General features: G+C 40.6%; 3 protein-coding genes across 5 annotated transcripts; 1 reads left to right on the forward strand and 2 right to left on the reverse strand.

Annotated features, from left to right (window-relative positions):
* Positions 1-3829, reverse strand: mrpl15 (mitochondrial ribosomal protein L15). The gene is made up of 5 exons (XM_010738881.3): positions 3644-3829; positions 3369-3526; positions 1315-1480; positions 540-663; positions 1-457 (listed from the first exon to the last, which is right to left on the reverse strand). The coding sequence occupies exons 1-5, from the start codon at positions 3746-3748 to the stop codon at positions 120-122; spliced, it is 891 nt and encodes a 296-aa protein (XP_010737183.2). The 5' UTR covers positions 3749-3829; the 3' UTR covers positions 1-119.
* A 1106-nt stretch (positions 3830-4935) lies between these two features.
* lypla1 (lysophospholipase 1) lies at positions 4936-9587 on the forward strand. 2 transcript variants are annotated; one of them, XM_027274393.1, is made up of 10 exons: positions 4936-5302; positions 5412-5443; positions 5549-5614; positions 6844-6891; positions 6974-7044; positions 7138-7211; positions 7776-7853; positions 8160-8261; positions 8568-8744; positions 8838-9587. In XM_027274393.1, the coding sequence occupies exons 1-10, from the start codon at positions 5234-5236 to the stop codon at positions 8895-8897; spliced, it is 777 nt and encodes a 258-aa protein (XP_027130194.1). In that variant the 5' UTR covers positions 4936-5233; the 3' UTR covers positions 8898-9587. The 2 variants fall into 2 exon arrangements, with proteins under 2 accessions (XP_027130194.1, XP_010737185.1); XM_010738883.3 differs by lacking the exon at positions 7776-7853 and having other exon boundaries at positions 4938-5302.
* Positions 9320-17072, reverse strand: LOC104925291 (regulator of G-protein signaling 20). Of its 2 annotated transcripts, none has more exons than XM_010738884.3 (5): positions 16887-17072; positions 15649-15809; positions 12265-12348; positions 11922-12156; positions 9320-10598 (listed from the first exon to the last, which is right to left on the reverse strand). In XM_010738884.3, exons 2-5 carry the CDS (start codon positions 15804-15806, stop codon positions 10410-10412), a joined length of 666 nt encoding a protein of 221 aa, XP_010737186.1. In that variant the 5' UTR covers positions 15807-15809; positions 16887-17072; the 3' UTR covers positions 9320-10409. The 2 variants fall into 2 exon arrangements, with proteins under 2 accessions (XP_010737186.1, XP_010737187.1); XM_010738885.3 differs by lacking the exon at positions 16887-17072 and adding an exon at positions 16280-16816.
* Positions 17073-19645: the final 2573 nt, after the last annotated feature.

Genomic DNA, 19645 nt, shown 5'->3' on the forward strand with positions numbered 1-19645 from the left:
TGCCGCTTCTCCACATTTAATATAAAATGGAAACATGTCCAAGGCTTTTATTTTTCACACATTTTGAGACACATGTCAAGAGATACTGTACATAAACATCCACTTCAACATCCTCACACCTATGAACTGTAATATTTCAGAAGTTTCTCATCAGTGGGTTTCAGAATCTTCTTCTCCGGCATGTTAACGACCCAGCCTGGAGCGAGGCCAAAGAAGATCTGTCGAACATCCTTCCTCATGGAGAGCATGTGATACAGTTCGTCCTTTGAAATGTCTGGCAAAATATATCCATACTTCTGTGCCAGGGCCAGCCGGGCCTGTCGGATTTTCTCCGGGTCTGCCAAGTAACCCCGGTTTTTAGCAAATGTGTAATATGGGACCATATCCTCCCCTGGCAACATTCTCTTTGGGATAGGCTGCCCGCGCATGAAGAACGGGACGGGCTTGATGAGAATCCCTGCAAAGAAAATTAAAGAAATTATCTAAAATACACAAGATCAATATGGATGAGTGCATAAGACTGATGATTCATTAGTTACCGAGACTTATAGGGTCATAGAAACTGGTGCTGATGACCCCTCCGTTCCTCTCAATAGCAGCTATGGCTCCTTCAGAAGCTCTCTGAACTTCAATGTTTATTTTTGCTGCAAAAATATCAGCACCCTGGAACAGAAAGAAAAAGGCACATGAAAGGTGAACTCTGCAGCAGAGTGAGGGTCAAAAACAACATCTTGATCTGTGACAAGGGGGGGGGGGACAACATTGTTATGTGGCGCCACCTGCAGGAACAACATGACCCAAACAAAACTCTACACTGAATTAAGCTGTTTTTTTTTCCACCCTAAATCCAGAGTTTGCCGTCAGCGTTTGGTCTTTTCCTTGTAGCGTCAGAGAAATTATTTAATCTGTATGTTTACAGAAATAATGAGGCAAACAGGAGCGGATACACTTTGTACAGCAGTGTGGTGGTGCTGGGTGGTTTAGGAGCTAATTAAACGTGTAAATCCACTTCTTAAGCCTAGTCCCTAAATCCATCACGATGGCCAAGAGAAGTGAGTTGCTCCCCAGCCTCCAGGAAACCTAACTGTACTCCAAAAATATTCATTTCCTTTAAGAAAAATGACTTTAACTAAACTATAAGCCAAATCTTTCCTCTGATCTTGTTTCTCCTATTATCACCGACTGCATTTCTACAACTCAGAGAGACAAAGCAGCGGCTGGAGTGTGAGGAGATGAAAGAACAGCTTCCTAACTCTCTTGTGATCCATGCGAGGTGTGATCAAGTTCACGATCAACAAAGTACGCAGCGGTTACCTCGTCGACAAGCTGGACTCCGTAGTCCCTCTTCAGAGGCTGGACCGTCACTCCTCTGGCATTGACGAGCTGGGTCAGGTCTATCGGCTGGGTCGGGTCGACTCGTCCCAGATCGATCAGGTACTGTAGTCGCTTCAGTGACAGAGGCTGGTACTGAGGACGGCGACTGAGGAAGAGCACAAACACACACTGCTGTTAACTGGCTGAAAGATTTGAAGAACATACTTAAATTATCATCAACTTGTGATCTAATCTTATGATTTTTATCACTGTGAATACTTTTGATTTTGTGGATTAGTGGAAGTATGTGTACTGATACTTTTTTAGAGTTGGACCATTATTGAAATTTTACATTTGTACCATTTATATTTGCAATATGTTCTATCGCACATCGAACATATTTATTGTGTATTGTAGTGACTTCAGCACTGATCCTACATTTATTGCTACACACTATGAATAATGTTGTAGGTTTATTAATCTATGAGCAGTTGACTGAAATATTGGCAAAATATTTGTTATTGTTTGACCTGAATGGAATGGGACCCATTTCATGTCATGTTCATGCCGTCATTTGAAGGTTAGACATGACCACTGTGACAAAAACCCCAAATAATCCATATACAATCTTTGAATCCATATACAGACAAACTCTAAAAACTCAACAATTTACTGAGCTTTGAGAATTTTAGATGATTTTTTTTAAATTTGTGCCTTGTTTATAAAATGTTAAACGGTTTGGCTCCTCCTCCACTACGTGACTTTGTGTATACTTGCTCAGTAAGCTCTATTAGATCCTCTGTACCAGATTGTACCCTAACATTTCATCGCTCTGCATTTGGGCAATCAGTGTTACCGCCGCCGCCGTTTCACCCCATGAGGTCTCCTGTGTGTCTATCCCAGTAGGTAAATACAGGTGTGCGGGGGCCGTTAACGGATTGGTTCTTGGAAACCAAGAGGATTGGGATTGGTGCGACGCCCTCTGCATCCTCTCCCGGCCAGCCAATCCGCTCTGTCCAATTGTCCTGGCCCGGGGCATTTAAACTGCAGCCGCCTGAGCATCGTGGCGGCTTTGTGTTTGGTGTAATTCTGTAAGCTCGCCTCGAAATTTTGAGTTCTCTAAAGGTTGGTGTTGGAAATTCTGGGTTTGGGCAGGGTTTAGTTTTGATTTAAATACTGATTACACATGGAGAGATTTTTTGTTAGATTCATTAGATTAAGGGGTGCTGTTTTCGATGTTTTTTGTTATTGATAAAAATAGATTAAATAGTGAGGTTTTTGTTTCTGGTTTTGTTCTGTGACTTAGTAAAGAATAGGCTCTGGTAGAGTTCTCTTTTTGTTATATTTATTTGTTCATTTAAACACTCCTTTCTGTTCCCCTTTTCCCTCACCACCTTTTGTTAAATTAAGAAAATAAACGGACGAACCTAAAGCAAGTGTCATTTTCTTTTTATTTCTTATCCCATTCTATGTTACGGCTCACCTAACGAGCCGGGTCGTAACATCAGCGTTCTCTGTGAAAGCCACAACTCAGTGGAAAGCCTCAACTCTGACGATATAAAGAGCTGCAGCTCCATCAGTACATTAAAAACCAAATGAAAAAGTCTCATCTCTGTAGCCACTGACACTGTGTGTGTGTATGTTATGTGCTATTGTGTGTAACTTTGTATCATGTGTCCTGTGTGTGTTTGTTTCTTTGTACTGTTTGTCATTGTGCTGTAATATGTTTTAATTGTGTCTGCAGATGAAAAGTAGCTGTGAGCTCACTCCGGTGCAGTACATCAGATGTAATCATTTATGTTTAATACTGTACATGGTCCCATTAAATGAAATGACAGGAGACCAGAGGGTGGCTGGTTCAAGTCCCGCACAGACCACAGTATGGACTGTTCAAGTGCCCTTGAACTACACAGCTGCCCACCTCTCCACATTTACACATCTATAAGCATGTGTGGATGTATTTTAATGAACCCTGATGATCTGTTTGTGTATTTTGTAACTACAAACATGTTTACTCGCTGGTTACCATCACAGCTTCAGTGTCGGGCTCTTACCTGTGTCCTTCATTGTAGCCGTATTTCGGGATGACCAGATAAAAAGGAGTCTGACCCCCTTCAAAGCCGAGCCGAGGCCGGGTGCCTCTCTGCCGCTCTCCTTTATGCCCTCGGCCGCTTCTGTTGCCCCCATGCTGCCCTCTGCCTCGCTTCTTCTCCTACAAATTAAAGGAAATGAAGCGACACAGGTATGAAAACACCTGACTGAAGGTTAGCATTCAGGCTAACTGGGCTGTGCTGCTGGAAATAAAACGGAGGATTTGAATCTTACTCACCCTCTGCTTCGACCCGGGTTCAGGACGCAGGTTCGCTAAAGTGATCCGGGGCAGGTTCTGCAGAACCTCCAAGGCCTTGCCGCCGGGTTTCTTCGGGACAGACATGTTTCTCTCACATGTCACTGCTAGCACAAGCCAAGGACGCGTGGGTCACGTGACAGAGGCGGTGAGCGGAAGTACTTCATTTTCTTTTCTTTGAGCTCGGCGGCGTTTCAAAATAAAAGGCACTGTGTGAAAGGTTGAATTAAAGATTTAATTTATTTAGCGGGTTTAATGCAGTTTTATTAAATATTAGTGTCACAAAGGAAGAAAAAGTAAGTAAAGAATCACATTCTATTTACATATTTATATTCATGGTATATTATTTAAATCATGTATATATTCAAGTCAAGTATTTATTATGCACATATTATACATATACTCAACTCAACTTTATTTATTTATATAGCACCTTTCATACAGAATTGTAGCCCAAACTGCTTCACAAAGCAAAAACAGAAATAGACAACAACTAACAGTTCTTAAGGTGAGAGAGCAGTTGCATGAAAAGGTAAAAAAAGCATAAAACTACAACAACAAAACAAATAAAAGGTAAAATTAAGACATATAGGGTACAAAACATAATTTAAGAACAGATGCAGTAAAAGTAGATAAGACCTGTACAGTAAATAAGCACCAGAGATAAAAGTAACAGGGAGCGATCAGGACATAAATACTCAGCAGTGAATGGCCGGGCACCTTAGGTAAAAAGCCTGGCTAAAGAGATATGTCTACACTATACTATATATTATATTAGGGGCGGCAATAGCTCAGTCCATAGGGACTTGGACCAAAAATATGGAAGGTGGACTGGTGCCCTTGAGCAAGGCACTCCACTCCACCATCTCTCTCCATGTGTATGTCCGGGTTAAATGCATGTAATGCATGGTTAAATGCATGTAAAAAATAAAATAGAGTGAAAAAAGAATTTCCCCATTGAGGGATTAATAAAATATATCTTCTTCTTCATATATTATATCATGTCTTACACATATTTATACATGTGTACATATTATCTATCTATCTATCTATCTATCTATCTATCTATCTATCTATCTATCTATCTATCTATCTATCTATCTATCTAATTAAAGTTTGTTTACATTTTTAATATACTTTTATTTTGAAATCCTGAGACGTGCGCTTTGCTGTCAACTGTTGAGGATTTAACAGTTATTAAAGCAGCTCTGATTGACACCTCACTCCAACCAATCACCGCTCTGCATTTCTAAAAGAACTCCAAAAGCAACCAATCACATCGCCAGAGGTGGGCGGGGGGCGGTACGGAGCGGTGTCAGTACAGTAGCGCTTGCTGGCGAGTCCTAGCGTAGCTAACGGTTATCCGGGTCGTTGTGTCGTTTATTTTCCACCAAAATTCAACTTCCACAAAGAAATCCACAAGAAGGGAGGTGCATTTGACCTCCACACTCGGTCGACATTTGTCCTTCAGCTGTTCGGCGTTTGGCAGGCAGAGTTGGACCGAGTTGGACACAGATTGGCGGATAGCGGCTAACTTAACGTCCCTCTGCATATCAGCTGCCTCAGCGCTGTATGTGCGGCAACAACATGTCAGCGCCTTTACCTGCCATCGTGCCTGCTGCCCGCAAAGCCACTGCGGCGGTGAGTTAACCCGACAGCAGCCGAGCTCCGAGCGAGTTCAAGTTCAGACCAGAAACAACCCAGCTAATGTTTTAAACCTGTACTAATGTTTGTTTTGGTTGTTTTACAGGTGATATTCCTGCATGGCCTTGGTGACACAGGGTACGTCAACATGGCTTTTTTTAAATATCATATCATATCATAGTCTCCATGGAGACACATGCAGTTGTATTTAAACCAGTTTTTTTTTTCCCCACAATATTACAGACATGGCTGGGCTGAAGCGTTTGCAGGCATCAGGATACCACATGTGAAATACATCTGCCCACATGCGTAAGTATGCACAGTCTGAAAAACGCCTTAAATAGTCTTGAATGTCCACTTTAATTAGCATTAAATGGTGTAAAGCAGGGGGTCTTCATTATAGGGATGTAATGATACACTCAACTCACGATACGGTTCACACGATTGTTTTTATTTATTTTTTATTAAAATGAGCTACAGACAAATTATGACCTAATAAAATGATCTTTTTATTTGTAGGAAAAAAAAATCTCAGGTGCTCTTTACAGAAACTCTCAAACAGCTTGTGTTCCCTTATAAAAAAGTGCAACTTACACGGTTATCTTAAACAACATATCTGCTTTCTTTAGAAACAATCTCACAAGTAAACTGGTGTAATGTGCAGTTTTCGCTCACGTTACTTTGGCGGCTGATATGCTGCTGCATGTTGCTCGTGTTGCCGCTATATGTTGCAGTCTCTTGCAATATTTACATGCTGTTTTTGGTTTTGTCTTTCCATTTCTCACAGGTTGTATTTGTGTAAATAGGCAATCCAAAATGCCACCACACAGGTGATTTTAAAACTGCTCGGTGCGTCCTCTATTGCACGTTCTGTGCTCCATACCTACGTAGTGACGTGAGCCACATGACTTGACGATGTAAAACACTCTGACGTTGAACAAATGAATCACCAACCAGTGACTTTTTTTAAGATAACGTAACCTATTTCTAATTTAAAAAAAAGAAAGAACATATCCTACTTCTCTTGCATTCATGAAGAATCGCGACTCATTTTTCTGTGAACCGCTGAGAATCGTCACGCATTTGTACCGATTTTTAATCGTGTCACGATGCATCGTTACATCCCTAGTCTTCAACCTTTTGCCCAAGGACGCCTTGGACAAGAGACAAACAGGACAGGCAGCCCCACTTAAAAAAAAAAGTGTCACATTTTAAGCCTGGCCTAAAATAACTTCTCTATTTACTTTATTCAACTTTTATTTCACCTTATTTACCTATTTATATACTGGTTTATTAGCCTATATGTGTTCATGATTTGACATGTCCGCCGATTCATCCAGTTGGAGTTAGTTTCTCTATTACCTGCACCCTCACATTCACTGTTATTTTGATGAAAATTGTCAATTATTATGACAAAAATTGGCAGACCCCATGCTGTAGCTTCGCGGAGCCCCTAGGGGTTGTGGACCCCTGGTTGAACATTTATGTTTTGTCCAGTTGAGTCACATTGCGATGATCCTTCTCTCCGATGATTACAGCCCCACCATGCCTGTTTCTCTGAACATGAGGATGTCCATGCCTTCTTGGTAAGTGTTAAAATATCTGAACATATTTCAATAACCAGCGCGTCTGTCACATACTTAATAATCATGTTTTTTTAATGTACAGGTTTGATATTTATGGGTTGAGCCCAGAAGCAGACGAAGATGAGAGCGGCATCAAAAGAGCATCGGAGAACAGTACGTTCACATTTCATTGTCACCTTGTGCACAGCATGTGTGCTACTTGTAAGTCACATTTTAATTGAAGTGTTTTCTTTCATCTCCGCACAGTTAAAGCCTTGATAGACCAAGAAGTGAAGAATGGGATTCCATCCCACAGAATTCTCCTGGGTGGATTCTCACAGGTAAGTGTGGCGTGTACATGGCGCTGTTTTCACTGTGGCGCACCTCTTATCTACATATAAATCATCCTAAAGATGCACACGCACACATTCGTCACACGAGTCTTGAAATATAAATGCTGGCATTTGAAAAACAGAAACTCATGAAGGGATTAGAGTGGTTAATACTGATTATGATAATACTTAATTAGCTGTGTGAATTACAAAGCTGTTCAGGCAGAAGCACAAAAATCAGAAGAATTTCTCACTTCGGAGCCAAAACTCATATAACTTCAGTCTCCAACAACAAAGTCCACAACTCTCTCCCGGTTATGTAAAGTAAAACACAAGAATCAAACCTAGTTTAATGACTGGAGGTGGAAATGGGACGTAAGATTCAAGTAAAGGTGCCACTCTCAGATTTGTTAAATATGGGTTAGGGTTCGCTCAGCTAGATGGTTATCTTATCTTGGAAGCAGCATGGTTAGCCTGACTTTGTACAAAGGTGACAACATCCGCCTCCTTGTGTACAAAAACAACAAATTCAACATTTTACTGTGTGTTACATGCGGCACTGTTTCTTGACAGCCAGCAGAGACTCCAGGAAGGCCAAGAAAGAGTCAAGCACATAACCCCTGGACTACTTTTTGCAGTGCAGATCAGAAGGTCGATGAAAACTTGAGAGATTTGTGATTGAACAGATCAGCTTTCAGTGCTGCTTTGTGCAGCTCCAGCACTGCAGCAACACACACAGTAGTCTACAGCACTGCACTGCAGGGTTTGAGCATTTAATTACGAATGGACAAATCTCTGATTAGTTGGATCACAGAGAAGGAAATTATTTTATGCATTATTTCAATAGGAACCCGAAATTTGCTCCACTCTTTGCTTTTCTGATGATAAATCGTTTCGTCTCTGTTGATATTGAAACAAGAGATCTGTGACGAGACCTGCATTGCTTTGCTTTTTCAGGGTGGAGCGCTGTCTCTCTACACAGCTTTGACAACGCAGCAGAAGCTGGCTGGAGTGGTCGCTCTGAGCTGTTGGCTCCCTCTCCGCAAATCCTTCCCTCAGGTAGAAAAAAAAACACACCGCACATTTGTTTTTCAGTGTTTTAAATGCAAATTCTTCAGAAGTTAAATGAATATTTTTAAGGAATTGTTCACCTGAAAGTTTAAATTCATCGTCTTGTTTTACTTGAGATGTAACATAGATCCAAGCATCTTTTAAGTGCTCAAAAATCAACATTAAATACCCTGAATGTTCATCAAACTGTGAGCTATTCCTTTAATTGAATTGCAGTTTAGAGACATCCCACAGGCGAGTCATAAGCTGTCGTAATCAGATAATATGAATAATCCTAATCTCTTCTATTCTCAGGCTTCTGCCAACAGTCCTAACAAGGACATGCATGTACTACAATGCCACGGGGATGCCGACCCCCTGGTCCCCTTTATATTTGGCAGCCAGACGGCAGAGAAGATGAAAAGCCTCATCAATCCATCCAAGATCACCTTCAAGACGTACCGGGGTCTACCTCACAGCGCCTGTCCAGAGGTCAGTGTCGAGGGGAAAACGTCACATTTGACTCTTGACGCTCTCGTCGTTGTTCTTTATTAAACATTTTGTCTTATTTCTGTATCTGCGCAGGAAATGGTGGATATCAAACATTTCATAGAGAAGCAGCTTCCCCCCATCAGTGACGAGTGAACTCTGGAGTAGCCACAAAACCCACACAACACCATCAGAGTCTTTTTGGACTTGACTCCAGTGAGACTCCGTTGACTCCAGGAGCCACTGACTTACTTGATAATAAAACCGCTGCTACTCATAGAGCCAGACAGGACTGGGGCTACAATGTGTTAGCCCGCGAGAGGCATGACTGTAACGATGCTGCATCCTGACCTGGAGTCACACACAGTCTTCAGTGTTACAGTAGAGTAACATTAGTTGCTTTTGTTAAGCTATTTGCCATTGAGACAAGTATTGGAATAACTAGGGCTACACTTTATGGTTTAATACCTTATCTCACAATAAATGGCCTGTTGTTAAATGTTCTTTTTTATCAATGTAGCCTATTTGTAGTAGTGATGGAACAAGTTTATCAGTCAATAAGACGTTTTTTGTTGACATTTATTGCTTCCAGCTTTTAAATTTGAGTATATACTGATTTTTTTTTTGTCTGTTTTAAATGATTGTAAATCTAATACTTTCTGTGTTTTGGATTTTAAAAGATATCAAACTGGGATTTTGTAACAGCTGATCAACATTTTCCAGTGTTTTGACATCTTGCACACTAAATAATTGAACAAACTGTTAAGCCGTAATAGTAACTTAAATCTTCAAGTGTTTTCAAAGCACGTATGCAAAAATGAACCTTATGATATTAAAGCAGCTTAATATGCAATCCACACATGGAGCGTTTCTAATGTATGTTAACACCACGTGAATGAATATTCAAGAGCAAAAAAAACAACATACCATTGTGCTTTATTTAATTTGTGAGAATTCAAATAGCTATTTCACACAAATTCCTTTTTAAATACACAAATATATCAGTGGTCATGGTCATGTATTCAGTTTCTTTTTCCCTGTTTTTGTTTAAATTAAATAGAATATGACTAATATCACAGTATTGAAACACACAGACAAGATCTAGTTCCGGGTATCAGCTCACTGAGTTGTAAAAACTTGTATCTTTGAGAAGAGCTGAAAGCACCAACATATGAAGTCATTGTTGCACCATTCATGTTAGACCAAAGGTGCTAGTGTAGAAGATCTTATTCCAAGGCACTTTCCTTCTTCTTAAGTTACTGTTAAATAAAACCTACTAGTTTCTACAAGAACTGGATATGCATTAAGGCTCACAATATACCTAAATACAAATGCAGTGCTCACAGATACATGCTTTCCCTCATTAAACAAGGTAGAAAAGTGCAATGTCAAGCGCTAGGGAATATATAAAAATATAGATATGTTTTCGAACAAGTAACGGATGCTGGATCTAGCATTTGTTCTTGTTTGCTCCAAGTATTTTGGTAAGCTAATCATGGGTAAATAAACAGCAGTTACAGCTGGATAAAGACTGGTTTTAAGTAGTGTTCATTTTCCTGTCTGTCTTTCTCTAAATAGCAGGACTCCAACAGGAACAGAAAAAACTCCTTTCGGGTGGGACGCATGCGCCATTTTGAAAAGCTAAGTGTTGTTGTGGCAGTGGAGAGTCTATGGCTCAGGGGGAGGCTCCTCCAGGCTCTTCAGCAGATCCGTGTACGCGGTCGAGTTCATGTAGCGCGGGTACGAGTCTCTCTGCATCAGCGTGTAGATCTGCTGCTGAGCATCCTCGAACGTGTGCGAGGTCGGCTCCAGCATGTTGCGGTTTATCACGTCTCGGACGTGAGAATCCAAACTGACCTGCAGAAGACGAGCAGATAAACATAGTAATGATGTACACACAAGCGTATCAATCGATTTGTTCAACCACAGAAAAGTGAAGGTTATGTATACATCCAATATCTACAGTCCTTGTTCTATCAGTCACTTTGAGTCATTATTCCCCAATTCTCATTACTGAGAAAGAAGAAGAAAGCTAGTCGGAAAGATGTCCCGTTGGACTCAACGCCCATTTCTCTGACAGCCCGTTAATCCAAAAACAAAGTTGCTCAGGAGGCCTGTTGTTCTGAAAATGCATACTCTGGTATTATCAATGTACGTACGTAAGATAACTGACATAACTAACAAACAGAAAACATGATCTTTCCCTGAACTTAATCTAGTAGTTTTGGTGCTAAACTGCGAATTTTTCACAACATTAACCATGTGTTTATTATCCAAGACAAAGGTCGTCATGCCATCACCTGACTTCGTCTTTTCCTGCACGTTCCAAACTCGATGTTGAGTGTGTATTTTCGGAAAAAACAGATTTGCTTTTTGCTTTTCTCAGTCAGACAAATGGGCTTTCGGTCCAATGGGACATTTTTTGTACTATTGGGAATACTGAGCAGCCAAATGACCCTGCAGGATCATCCTGAGTACTGTGTAATTATGTGTACAGTGCAGCTTCATGTGTAGCTCCTCTTCAATCTCTTGATAACAAATTAAGCATTTGAGTCATTTAAGCAAAAAATATTAGTAGTAGTTTCAATAGTAGTAATAGTTTTACATTTTAGGAAACTTATATATCTCCAGTCTTTATGCTAAGCTAAGCTAATCAACTATCTAACTCTAACGTTATACTGTGTATACATAGTGTATTTCCCTAAATGTAAAAGCATTTCAGCATGCAATTATTTTGAAGATTTTGTCTTGTGTTCTGGGAAATTATATGAAGATTTTATGGACAAAATCAAGATAAATAAAGATAAGATAAATAAGATTAACTGATCATGAAAGTAACCATTAGTTGCAAGCCTAAATGATTATTTTCCTGATCAATAAATCTTGTTTAGTCTGTAAGATGTCAGCCAAATCCTGGAAAAAGAGCCTCCGATAATGTCTTTAAATTAACCTTTTTTTTTGTCTGCCTAACAGTCCAAAACCCAAAGATACTCATCGTATCACCTAATGATGGAAGGGAAACCAGAAACCAGGAAATGTTTTGCATTTTCCTTGATAATTACTTTAAACAAAACAAATTATTCAGTAATTATACTTAGATTATTGAATTAGGTGATGATACATTTCCTTTTCATTATCTTCTCTCACTATAATCATTGTAGCATAACCTTGGCGTCTCACCTCTTTGGGGGAAAGGATTGATATGAAGTCCTCGTATATTTGACGGACTTTCTCCTCCACCACAGTCTTGTTGGTCTCCTTTTTAAGCTCCTCGCAGGCGAGCCAGAACATCATGTTCTCCTCGCTGAACTCTGTCCGCAGGAACTGCCTGAAGCAGCTGCGACCCGCTGCACTTTTCATCACCCTTTCGAATGATGACGGCCAAGAGCGAGCGTCTTCTAGGGTAGGCTTCAGACTTTGAGATAAAAGAAAAGTGGATTTGATGGTTATTAATTCTCTCAGTAATGACACACTGTTTGTAAGATGAGGTTCTTGCTGTAGGTCAGTGTTTAGCCTTTCTTACCTTTCTTCACAGTTAGTGGTTCCCTCAGTCCTGCGTTCAAACGTGGACCTTTGTATTGTCTCATCCTCGCTCCTAACAGTCAAACTGGAGGAAAAAAAAGACACAATGAGACTGCTTGTGCTTTGATCAACAGGTCATAAATAGCTTGTCATCCAGCTTTGATTTGCCACCGGGATACTGAAACCGAACGTTTAAAATAGACTGTCAGCCTTCCTCACTAAAAATATTGTAGTGTTGTAAGATGTTAAAACACATTTACCAAACTACACTAACTGCTATATAATCCTCATGGACAACTGGACATTAAATTGAAGATTGTTGAGCATCTCACTTGAAACCCATTGGGATTAACATCCTGATATAACGACCTTAATTTTTCTCTCAAGGCTTTTCACCAGATTTTGGGACCTGGCAGCTGGGAATGGTTCCCGTTCAGCAACAAGAGCATGAGTGAAGTTGGGCAATGACGTTGGGCGAAAAATAAGTCCTGACTCACAGTCCAGTTCATCCAAAAGATGTTGAATGGGGTTGAGGTCAATGTTCTGTGCAGGTCAGTGAAGTTCTTCAGCACCAAACTCCACACAACAACAAGATACTGGGGAACCCCAACCTACAACACCTCAAAATCTCAGGTAATATCTATAATTTGTTTAATCGATTCAATCACCAACTGTAGGAGGTAGAAGCTGTGCTGGGTGTGAAGCCTTAGGGAGAGGTCTACAATGTGGAAGACAGAGGGACCACAGTGCCAGTGTTGTAGCCAAGACCACCTAAACCGAGACCAACTCAAAGACAAAGACCAGACTGTATTGAGGCCGAGACAAGACCATATATATGCCAAATCTCTTTGGTTGAGGCACGTTCCCAGCTGTCTCGGTAATCGTAATGCATACAGCAGTATGTAGACCACCTTTGACCGAGACAAGACCAAGTAAAAATGAGACAGAGACCTTCAAAAAGCAGTCTCAAGACCGGTCTTAAGGCCAAGACTAATCTTAAGTACTACAACTTTGGTTGAAACAGGAGATAATGCTGGATGCGACAACAGCCGGTGCACTATTCGATGATACAATGGACATGGACATTGTTGGCACCACAGTGGGAACCCTCTGGTACATCAACTGATCAGACAACAGGCTGATCAGCAGACACAAGACCAAGGTGAATGATGTGGTCTTAAGGTCTGACAAAAGGTTAGTTGAATGGTTATGGTTTTTATGGGGAGTAATGTGCTGGACTATTTCAGGCTCGGGTGCTTCCTGGAGCTTTGTTGTTACTGTGACGTTCCCAGCCACCCAGCAAAGACTCGGGAACTTGGTATTATTCAAAATGTCACACTATTCCTTCAACTGGGAGATATTAGAGTATCCCAAACCAAGAAGATCAACCCCAGAAACCATATTTTTGTTACCTAACATTAAACAGTACAACAATAGGTCAAGCATTGATTTTCTGTAGACCTATTTAACCATAGTGGAGGAACTGGATGTTGTTTATTCCACATTTGAGCTAACAGATCACCTACAGTAGATGATCTGCTGGGAACGTTTGCGTAAATAGTTAAGTGTGTCAATTGTCCACATCATCCTGTGGGGATCTCCTGTGCGTAATTAAAACGTCCCCAACACCTGATGTAGCAGCTGGCTGTGGACTAATTGGCTCAGGTGAGTCCACTGTGAGCCATCCCATCTGGGAATGTGGCTGTGCAACAATTAGATGGAATTGATATAGATGTAGAGACAAAATGTATTACTCATCCCCAGTGGAGTGAATTAACATGGCCGTGTTCTGCACACAACAGGTTGGCTGTCCTCACAGGAAGCACAAGTAAACGGTTCATGAGTCCAAAACAGATTAAAACCCCCGAGGCCTTCCATCCAATGAGATCCAGTGTAGGTCACAGGACCACTGTGTTTCTGTTTTTCTTGGATGATGGTGCTGTGGTGTTATTGAATGGGTGGAAAGATGTTGGCGAAAAGGAAGTAGTATCCATTGACCTGCTACAACCAAACAAGGCCAAGTGGGACATCATATTATTATAAAATGATGCAGAGCTGCTGTCACATCACATTTAGTGCATCACAAGTACACAATGTGTGATATTTAACTGGCCATTAAAGAAATTACACATCAATGTACCAGAAAACCAAATTTGTACTTCTAATTTTTAAACACATAGCGTTTTTATCCTGCAGCCTTTAAATCCAGGTCCGACTCATCTTGTAAGATCTTAGTTAGCTCCAACATTCACCAAACTTTGGAAGAAAAACCTGCTGCATTGCATTCACAAACATGTTGTTATGAGCTACAGTATGCATAGAATTATGTAATCTATGACGTTTATTACCTTTTTATGTCACAGATTTTATGTCTCGCCCTATTTGGCATCTACTTATTTAACTCATGGGAAACAGCATTTCATCCCAAAGGAATGCTTATATATGAATGAGTTGACAATAAAGAGAGTAGAGCTCCAACTAATGGTCATTTACATTTCATCATTTAATCTACAGATTATTTTCTTGATCAAACTGATTGATCAAATAAAAAAAGGTTGACATCTTCAAATATTATTTGGGTATAAAAGCAGCAAATATTCACTTTAATCAGATCTTTTTTGTGTAAAATTTTTTGCCTAAAGAAAGTGACTTGTTGCGTTGTTGCTGATTCTTTTCCTGTATTATTGACAAATCGATTAATCACTGAAAAAGTTCAATTGATTTTTTATTTATATAGCACCCAATCATAACGTAACTTTCCTTACAGAGCCGGTCCAAGTCTGTTTATCGTCTGTTATATTGTGAGCTGCTGTAATAAGTGAATTTCCCTGTTCTGTGTCTCATCTTATCTTGTCTTAGACTTTACTCTTTATAGTATTATTGACAGAGACTCTACAACTCCCACCATGAGCAAGCACTCTGTGACGTAGGCAAGGAAAAACATCCTTTACGAGGCAGAAACCTCGGGCAGAACCCGGCAGAAAAAAAGGACTTACATTGTGTCATAAATAGACTGTCGGTCATGCAACTAATCCTATATAAATCAGAAGATGTATTTATACTTGTACTTCCTAGAGCGATGCTACTAATTTTAAAGGATTTAAAGTGGCAGTGGTAGCTGTGAGGTTTGCAGTGGATATAAAAGGCTCATTCTAAGGTAAAAAACATATAACTATTCTTATTTTCAGGTGATTATACACTAATGAACACATATTTATGCTACAATACACCAATATATTTATATAATGGATGCATGAGTGGATGGCAGCAGGCCTCACAGAATACAGTGTACAACAGTAACCTTATTCCCCCTCCTCTATTTGCCTTAGACCACATATCTCCTGTCTCCTGCCGCGCTGTGTGGGAAGCAGTGGAGTGTTATTACCAGGAGCAGCTACAGCAGCAGCACCAGCAGAAGCAGCAGGCGTTTGAGGCGTTGGTGGGGGTGTTTCCCATTCTGTGGCGCGCTTGGAGGACACTGGCAGCTGCTTCCTGATGAACCTGCATCTGTCTCTTACGCATCTCCACCCGCTCTGAGCCCATGGACTGCGAGGAGAAGACGGGGGATGGATGGAGAGAGAGGGTGGAGGTAGGAGGAAGGAGGAGGAAGAGGGGGGTTTACTGGAAGATTATTACCGCATTAAGCTGGAACATCACACACACACACACACACACACACACACACACACAAACATCACAAGATCTAAGAAATCACAAGAGATTAAAGATCTGACAGGAGAGGCATGTAGATCCAAAGAAGGCCCGAAAGAAGAAGAAGATCGATACAGCAATCAAACATCCCGTGATCACAGTGATTATTGGCAAAAAATTTAAACAGCAGCATCCGACGCTCCTGCGGAATGCACGACCACTTCACGACCATGACGCGTGGAGGTGGTGGTGATGGTGGTGGTGCGGGGGTACAACTTCTGTTTTAAAAATCAAGAAACAACGGTGCGTTCAGGTCCACGCATCGCCATGCAAACAGCTCGAGAAGCCAATGACAAATATCCTACCGGTTTGTTGGATCATGCTGAATGTAACAAAAACCAGATTGTGATGAGCAACAACCGCCCTTCTTCTTCTTCTTCTTCTCCTCCTTCTCTCTCCTTCTCTCTCTGTGTCTATGAGGGATGAGCAGTAATGATAGCGACAAGGCGTTACTGTTGGACCGCAGCAATCGCATCCATCAGTCGCATCCACGGAAGGATGCACACACACACACACACACACACGCATACACACATATACCCACACACATAATGGTCGAGTCAAGACAAGCAGCCTGAAGCAGGCGAGCAGCATGCAGCCATTTATAGAAACATAATGAAATGATTTGATCAGATGAGCTGATAATTCACAGTCAGCAGAATTCTTTCCTCCGTGGCACAAAATAAAGCAGCAGATCTGCACATATTTACACGGGCTTGATCAGCCGTGTTATCATTTTTTATATGCACGATTTGAGGAGGACTATTTCTGCTTGCTGGTATATCCACATAAAGATGCTCCATCCTCACTGGATGCTGAAATTCACCCGCCTCCAAAAAAAAAAAAAAAAAGACGCACAAACACAGATTTCTGAAGAGGCCTAGGAGAGTCAAACATTAAACGTGTACTCACTGTGTCACCATGAATGCCAGAATACAGGTGATTTTTGGCTCGATCACATCCGTCTGCCTCGACTTGACACAAACCAGTTGGTTTCCTCTACGCGCATGCGTTTCCTGCAAGTGTGAAAAGATTTTCTCCGCGCTGCCAGAACACGATGTGCGCGGTCTGTTGCAGCAATGGCTTCTTCAGCAACAGACGATTTCTGCACGGCACAGGTCATATCTACATTTATTGATCATTGATTGCAGATAAGCTGCTGATGTGCTTTCAGTAAAATGATACATTTTGTAGTAAAACACGACCCCACTCGAACCTCATGGAGAGATCATTCATAAAACTGCGTAAAAATACAGAAATTGATGAATATGTTCAGGTACATTCAGATTCCTGACTTGTTGGAAATTCATCCCTTTTTAATTTGGATGACATGGATAGATTGAAAAGAAGTTCGGCAGTGGCAGCACTCTGAATAATTCAATCAAACATCTGGAAAACTAAAAAAAAAATTCATGCGCAACCTCACCTCTCCTCGTGCGCTCAGAGCCGTGTGCGTCCACCAGAGAGCAGTAGTGATCCATGTAAACACAGCAGGGCAGCCTGGGAGCCCAAAGGATGAAGAACACAAGCGGAGAGCCAGAAGTCCAAGTAAAACTTCATGAAGTGACACACACACACACACACACACACACACACAGGGGTCTTTAGACATACACATGTAAAGAGATGGAGGAGTGATGGGCTGCTACAGGTGCCCTTCTTCTTCTTCTTCTTCTTCTTCTTCTTCTTCTTCTTCATTTAATGTATTTTTTATTTTTTTATTAGTAACTATGGATAAGATGAAGTGTGTTTGTCAGTATGTGTGCATGCAGTGTAGTGTAGTGAGAGTGAGATAGGTGAATGAAAACACATGCTGAGCGTTCATTGGCTGCTTTTCCTTCACTCTGCGGTCTAACTCATCCCGAACCATCTTAACTGGGTTTAGTTTGGTTGATTATGGAGGCACAGCACTCCATCATTCTCCTTCTTGGTCAAATAGTCCTTACAGAGCCTGGAGGCCACTGTCCTGTTGAAAAACAAATAATAGGACGGCCAGATGGGATGGCATATTTCTGCGAAGCACCCCCCCAACACCATAACACCTCCTCCTCCATGTTTCGCAGTGGGAACCACACATGTAGAGAGATGTGTCTGCTACTTGAACTCTGTGACGCATTTGTGTGGGCTCCTAATCTGAAGTGTTGTTAATTGGCAATTTATACATTAAATTCCACTAATTAGCTTTTGTCAACTGAAAACTATTCGAGATGACAACCTCGTGATGCAGACTGAGAGTGAAGCTGTCATCGACGTAAAACATCTAAAACATAAAACATAGTTTGATTTGTTCACACTTTTTCGTTTACCGTGTGTTATTTCACAATTTTTATTTAATAATCTTTATGAAGATGTAGAAAATTATTAATAATAAATAAAAACTAGTGTCCAGACTTTTAACTGGTACTGTAAAAAGTCTTTAATTGTATACAGTTGTATACTTCTACTGCACTACATTTGTCTGACAGCTGTAATTAATAGTTACTTTGAATAGTTTTATATTTTCTCCACAAAAACATGTTGAAGATTAATCAGCAGTTCCCAACATGTCGGGTTTGTGACTCTGTGACTCTGACTCTGTTAATGAGTTGTTACATCAAAGACATATTTGCTGTCTAAACGTCTCCCACGGCTTCATTTAAGATTTCGTTTAAGATCAAATTATAGAGAAAAATCCACAAATATGAAGTCAGTTTTTGTAGACTTTTGCTTTTTCTTAATTTCAACTTAATTAAATCGTCACACGGCATCTCTGATTTGTCTTGTGACTCTTTGGAGGGGCCTGAATCTGAGGTTGGGAACCAACTGTTTATAATGTGGTTCAAACTAGATCCACTTCAATAAGACCAGCTACAAAAGCTGCATATCAGTTTCTGCAGAACGAGTACTTTTATGTTTCATAAGTTGTTTCAAAGCATGTTTCTGTACTTGGATTTTGAATGCAGGACTTGAGTACTTTCACTCAAGTGAAGGATCTTCTTTCAACACTGAAATGCCGTTTGATTAAATTTATTTATTGCCACAAACTGTCAAAATATCAGAATCAAAAAGTTTCCAATTTCTGTGTATTTGTTGAATATAAAACTCCTTCTCACTACATTAAAAACTAAAACTCCCTTCTACATGTCAAATAAACTGAATTTGGACATCAATTAAAAACGGTAAAATTCATTTTAGTTGCTGTTTATTTGTAGTTACAGACAGCAACTGAATCAGACTGAAACAGAACTCCTATATCTCGCTGCAGTCCTGCCACGTACAGTACAGTATCTTCTAAACACACATAGGAGAAAAATTAATCAAATCCAATGCATTTTCTCATTCCTGCTCCCAGACCTGATTGCACAGCACATATTGTGGAACGAGATTATCCGCAGCAGCTGAAGTTGCAAATATGACACTGGAAATATGCTAAATGGTGATTGCAGCAGAGAGGGAATATCTATCCCCTTCCACTTTGTATGTGTGAGCTATAAAACAAATTCAATATACAGAGAAGTCTCTCTCTGAGCCTCGCGATAAATTATACATCTTGTAGCCGTAAAAACAAGATGGAATTGCCTTTTAAATGGACGCCGCGCTCTTGTGAGATAACTGTTACTGTGATCTATAGCTGGAACGCATAAGGACACGTGTGAATCTTCTAATCTTTTCACCTATGGACGATCTAGTGT

The sequence above is a fragment of the Larimichthys crocea genome, chromosome XXIII (genome assembly GCF_000972845.2).
Source record: "Larimichthys crocea isolate SSNF chromosome XXIII, L_crocea_2.0, whole genome shotgun sequence".
Taxonomy (NCBI): Eukaryota; Metazoa; Chordata; class Actinopteri; family Sciaenidae; genus Larimichthys; species Larimichthys crocea.

What these genes read in the sequence shown, in the direction of transcription:
- mrpl15 (XM_010738881.3), bottom strand. Translation starts at nt 3,748, where the DNA reads ATGTCTGTCCCGAAGAAACCCGGCGGCAAGGCCTTGGAGGTTCTGCAG. An exon ending in AACCCGGGTCGAAGCAGAGG is followed by an intron (nt 3,527 to 3,643) that starts GTGAGTAAGATT and finishes TTTAATTTGTAG; the next exon opens with GAGAAGAAGCGAGGCAGAGG. An exon ending in GAGTCCAGCTTGTCGACGAG is followed by an intron (nt 664 to 1,314) that starts GTAACCGCTGCG and finishes TTTCTGTTCCAG; the next exon opens with GGTGCTGATATTTTTGCAGC.
- lypla1 (XM_027274393.1), top strand. Translation starts at nt 5,234, where the DNA reads ATGTGCGGCAACAACATGTCAGCGCCTTTACCTGCCATCGTGCCTGCT. An exon ending in AAATACATCTGCCCACATGC is followed by an intron (nt 5,615 to 6,843) that starts GTAAGTATGCAC and finishes CGATGATTACAG; the next exon opens with CCCCACCATGCCTGTTTCTC. An exon ending in TTTGCAGTGCAGATCAGAAG is followed by an intron (nt 7,854 to 8,159) that starts GTCGATGAAAAC and finishes TTGCTTTTTCAG; the next exon opens with GGTGGAGCGCTGTCTCTCTA.
- LOC104925291 (XM_010738884.3), bottom strand. Translation starts at nt 15,806, where the DNA reads ATGGGCTCAGAGCGGGTGGAGATGCGTAAGAGACAGATGCAGGTTCAT. An exon ending in TGCTGCTGTAGCTGCTCCTG is followed by an intron (nt 12,349 to 15,648) that starts GTAATAACACTC and finishes TTTTTCCTCCAG; the next exon opens with TTTGACTGTTAGGAGCGAGG. An exon ending in CAATCCTTTCCCCCAAAGAG is followed by an intron (nt 10,599 to 11,921) that starts GTGAGACGCCAA and finishes CGTCTTCTGCAG; the next exon opens with GTCAGTTTGGATTCTCACGT.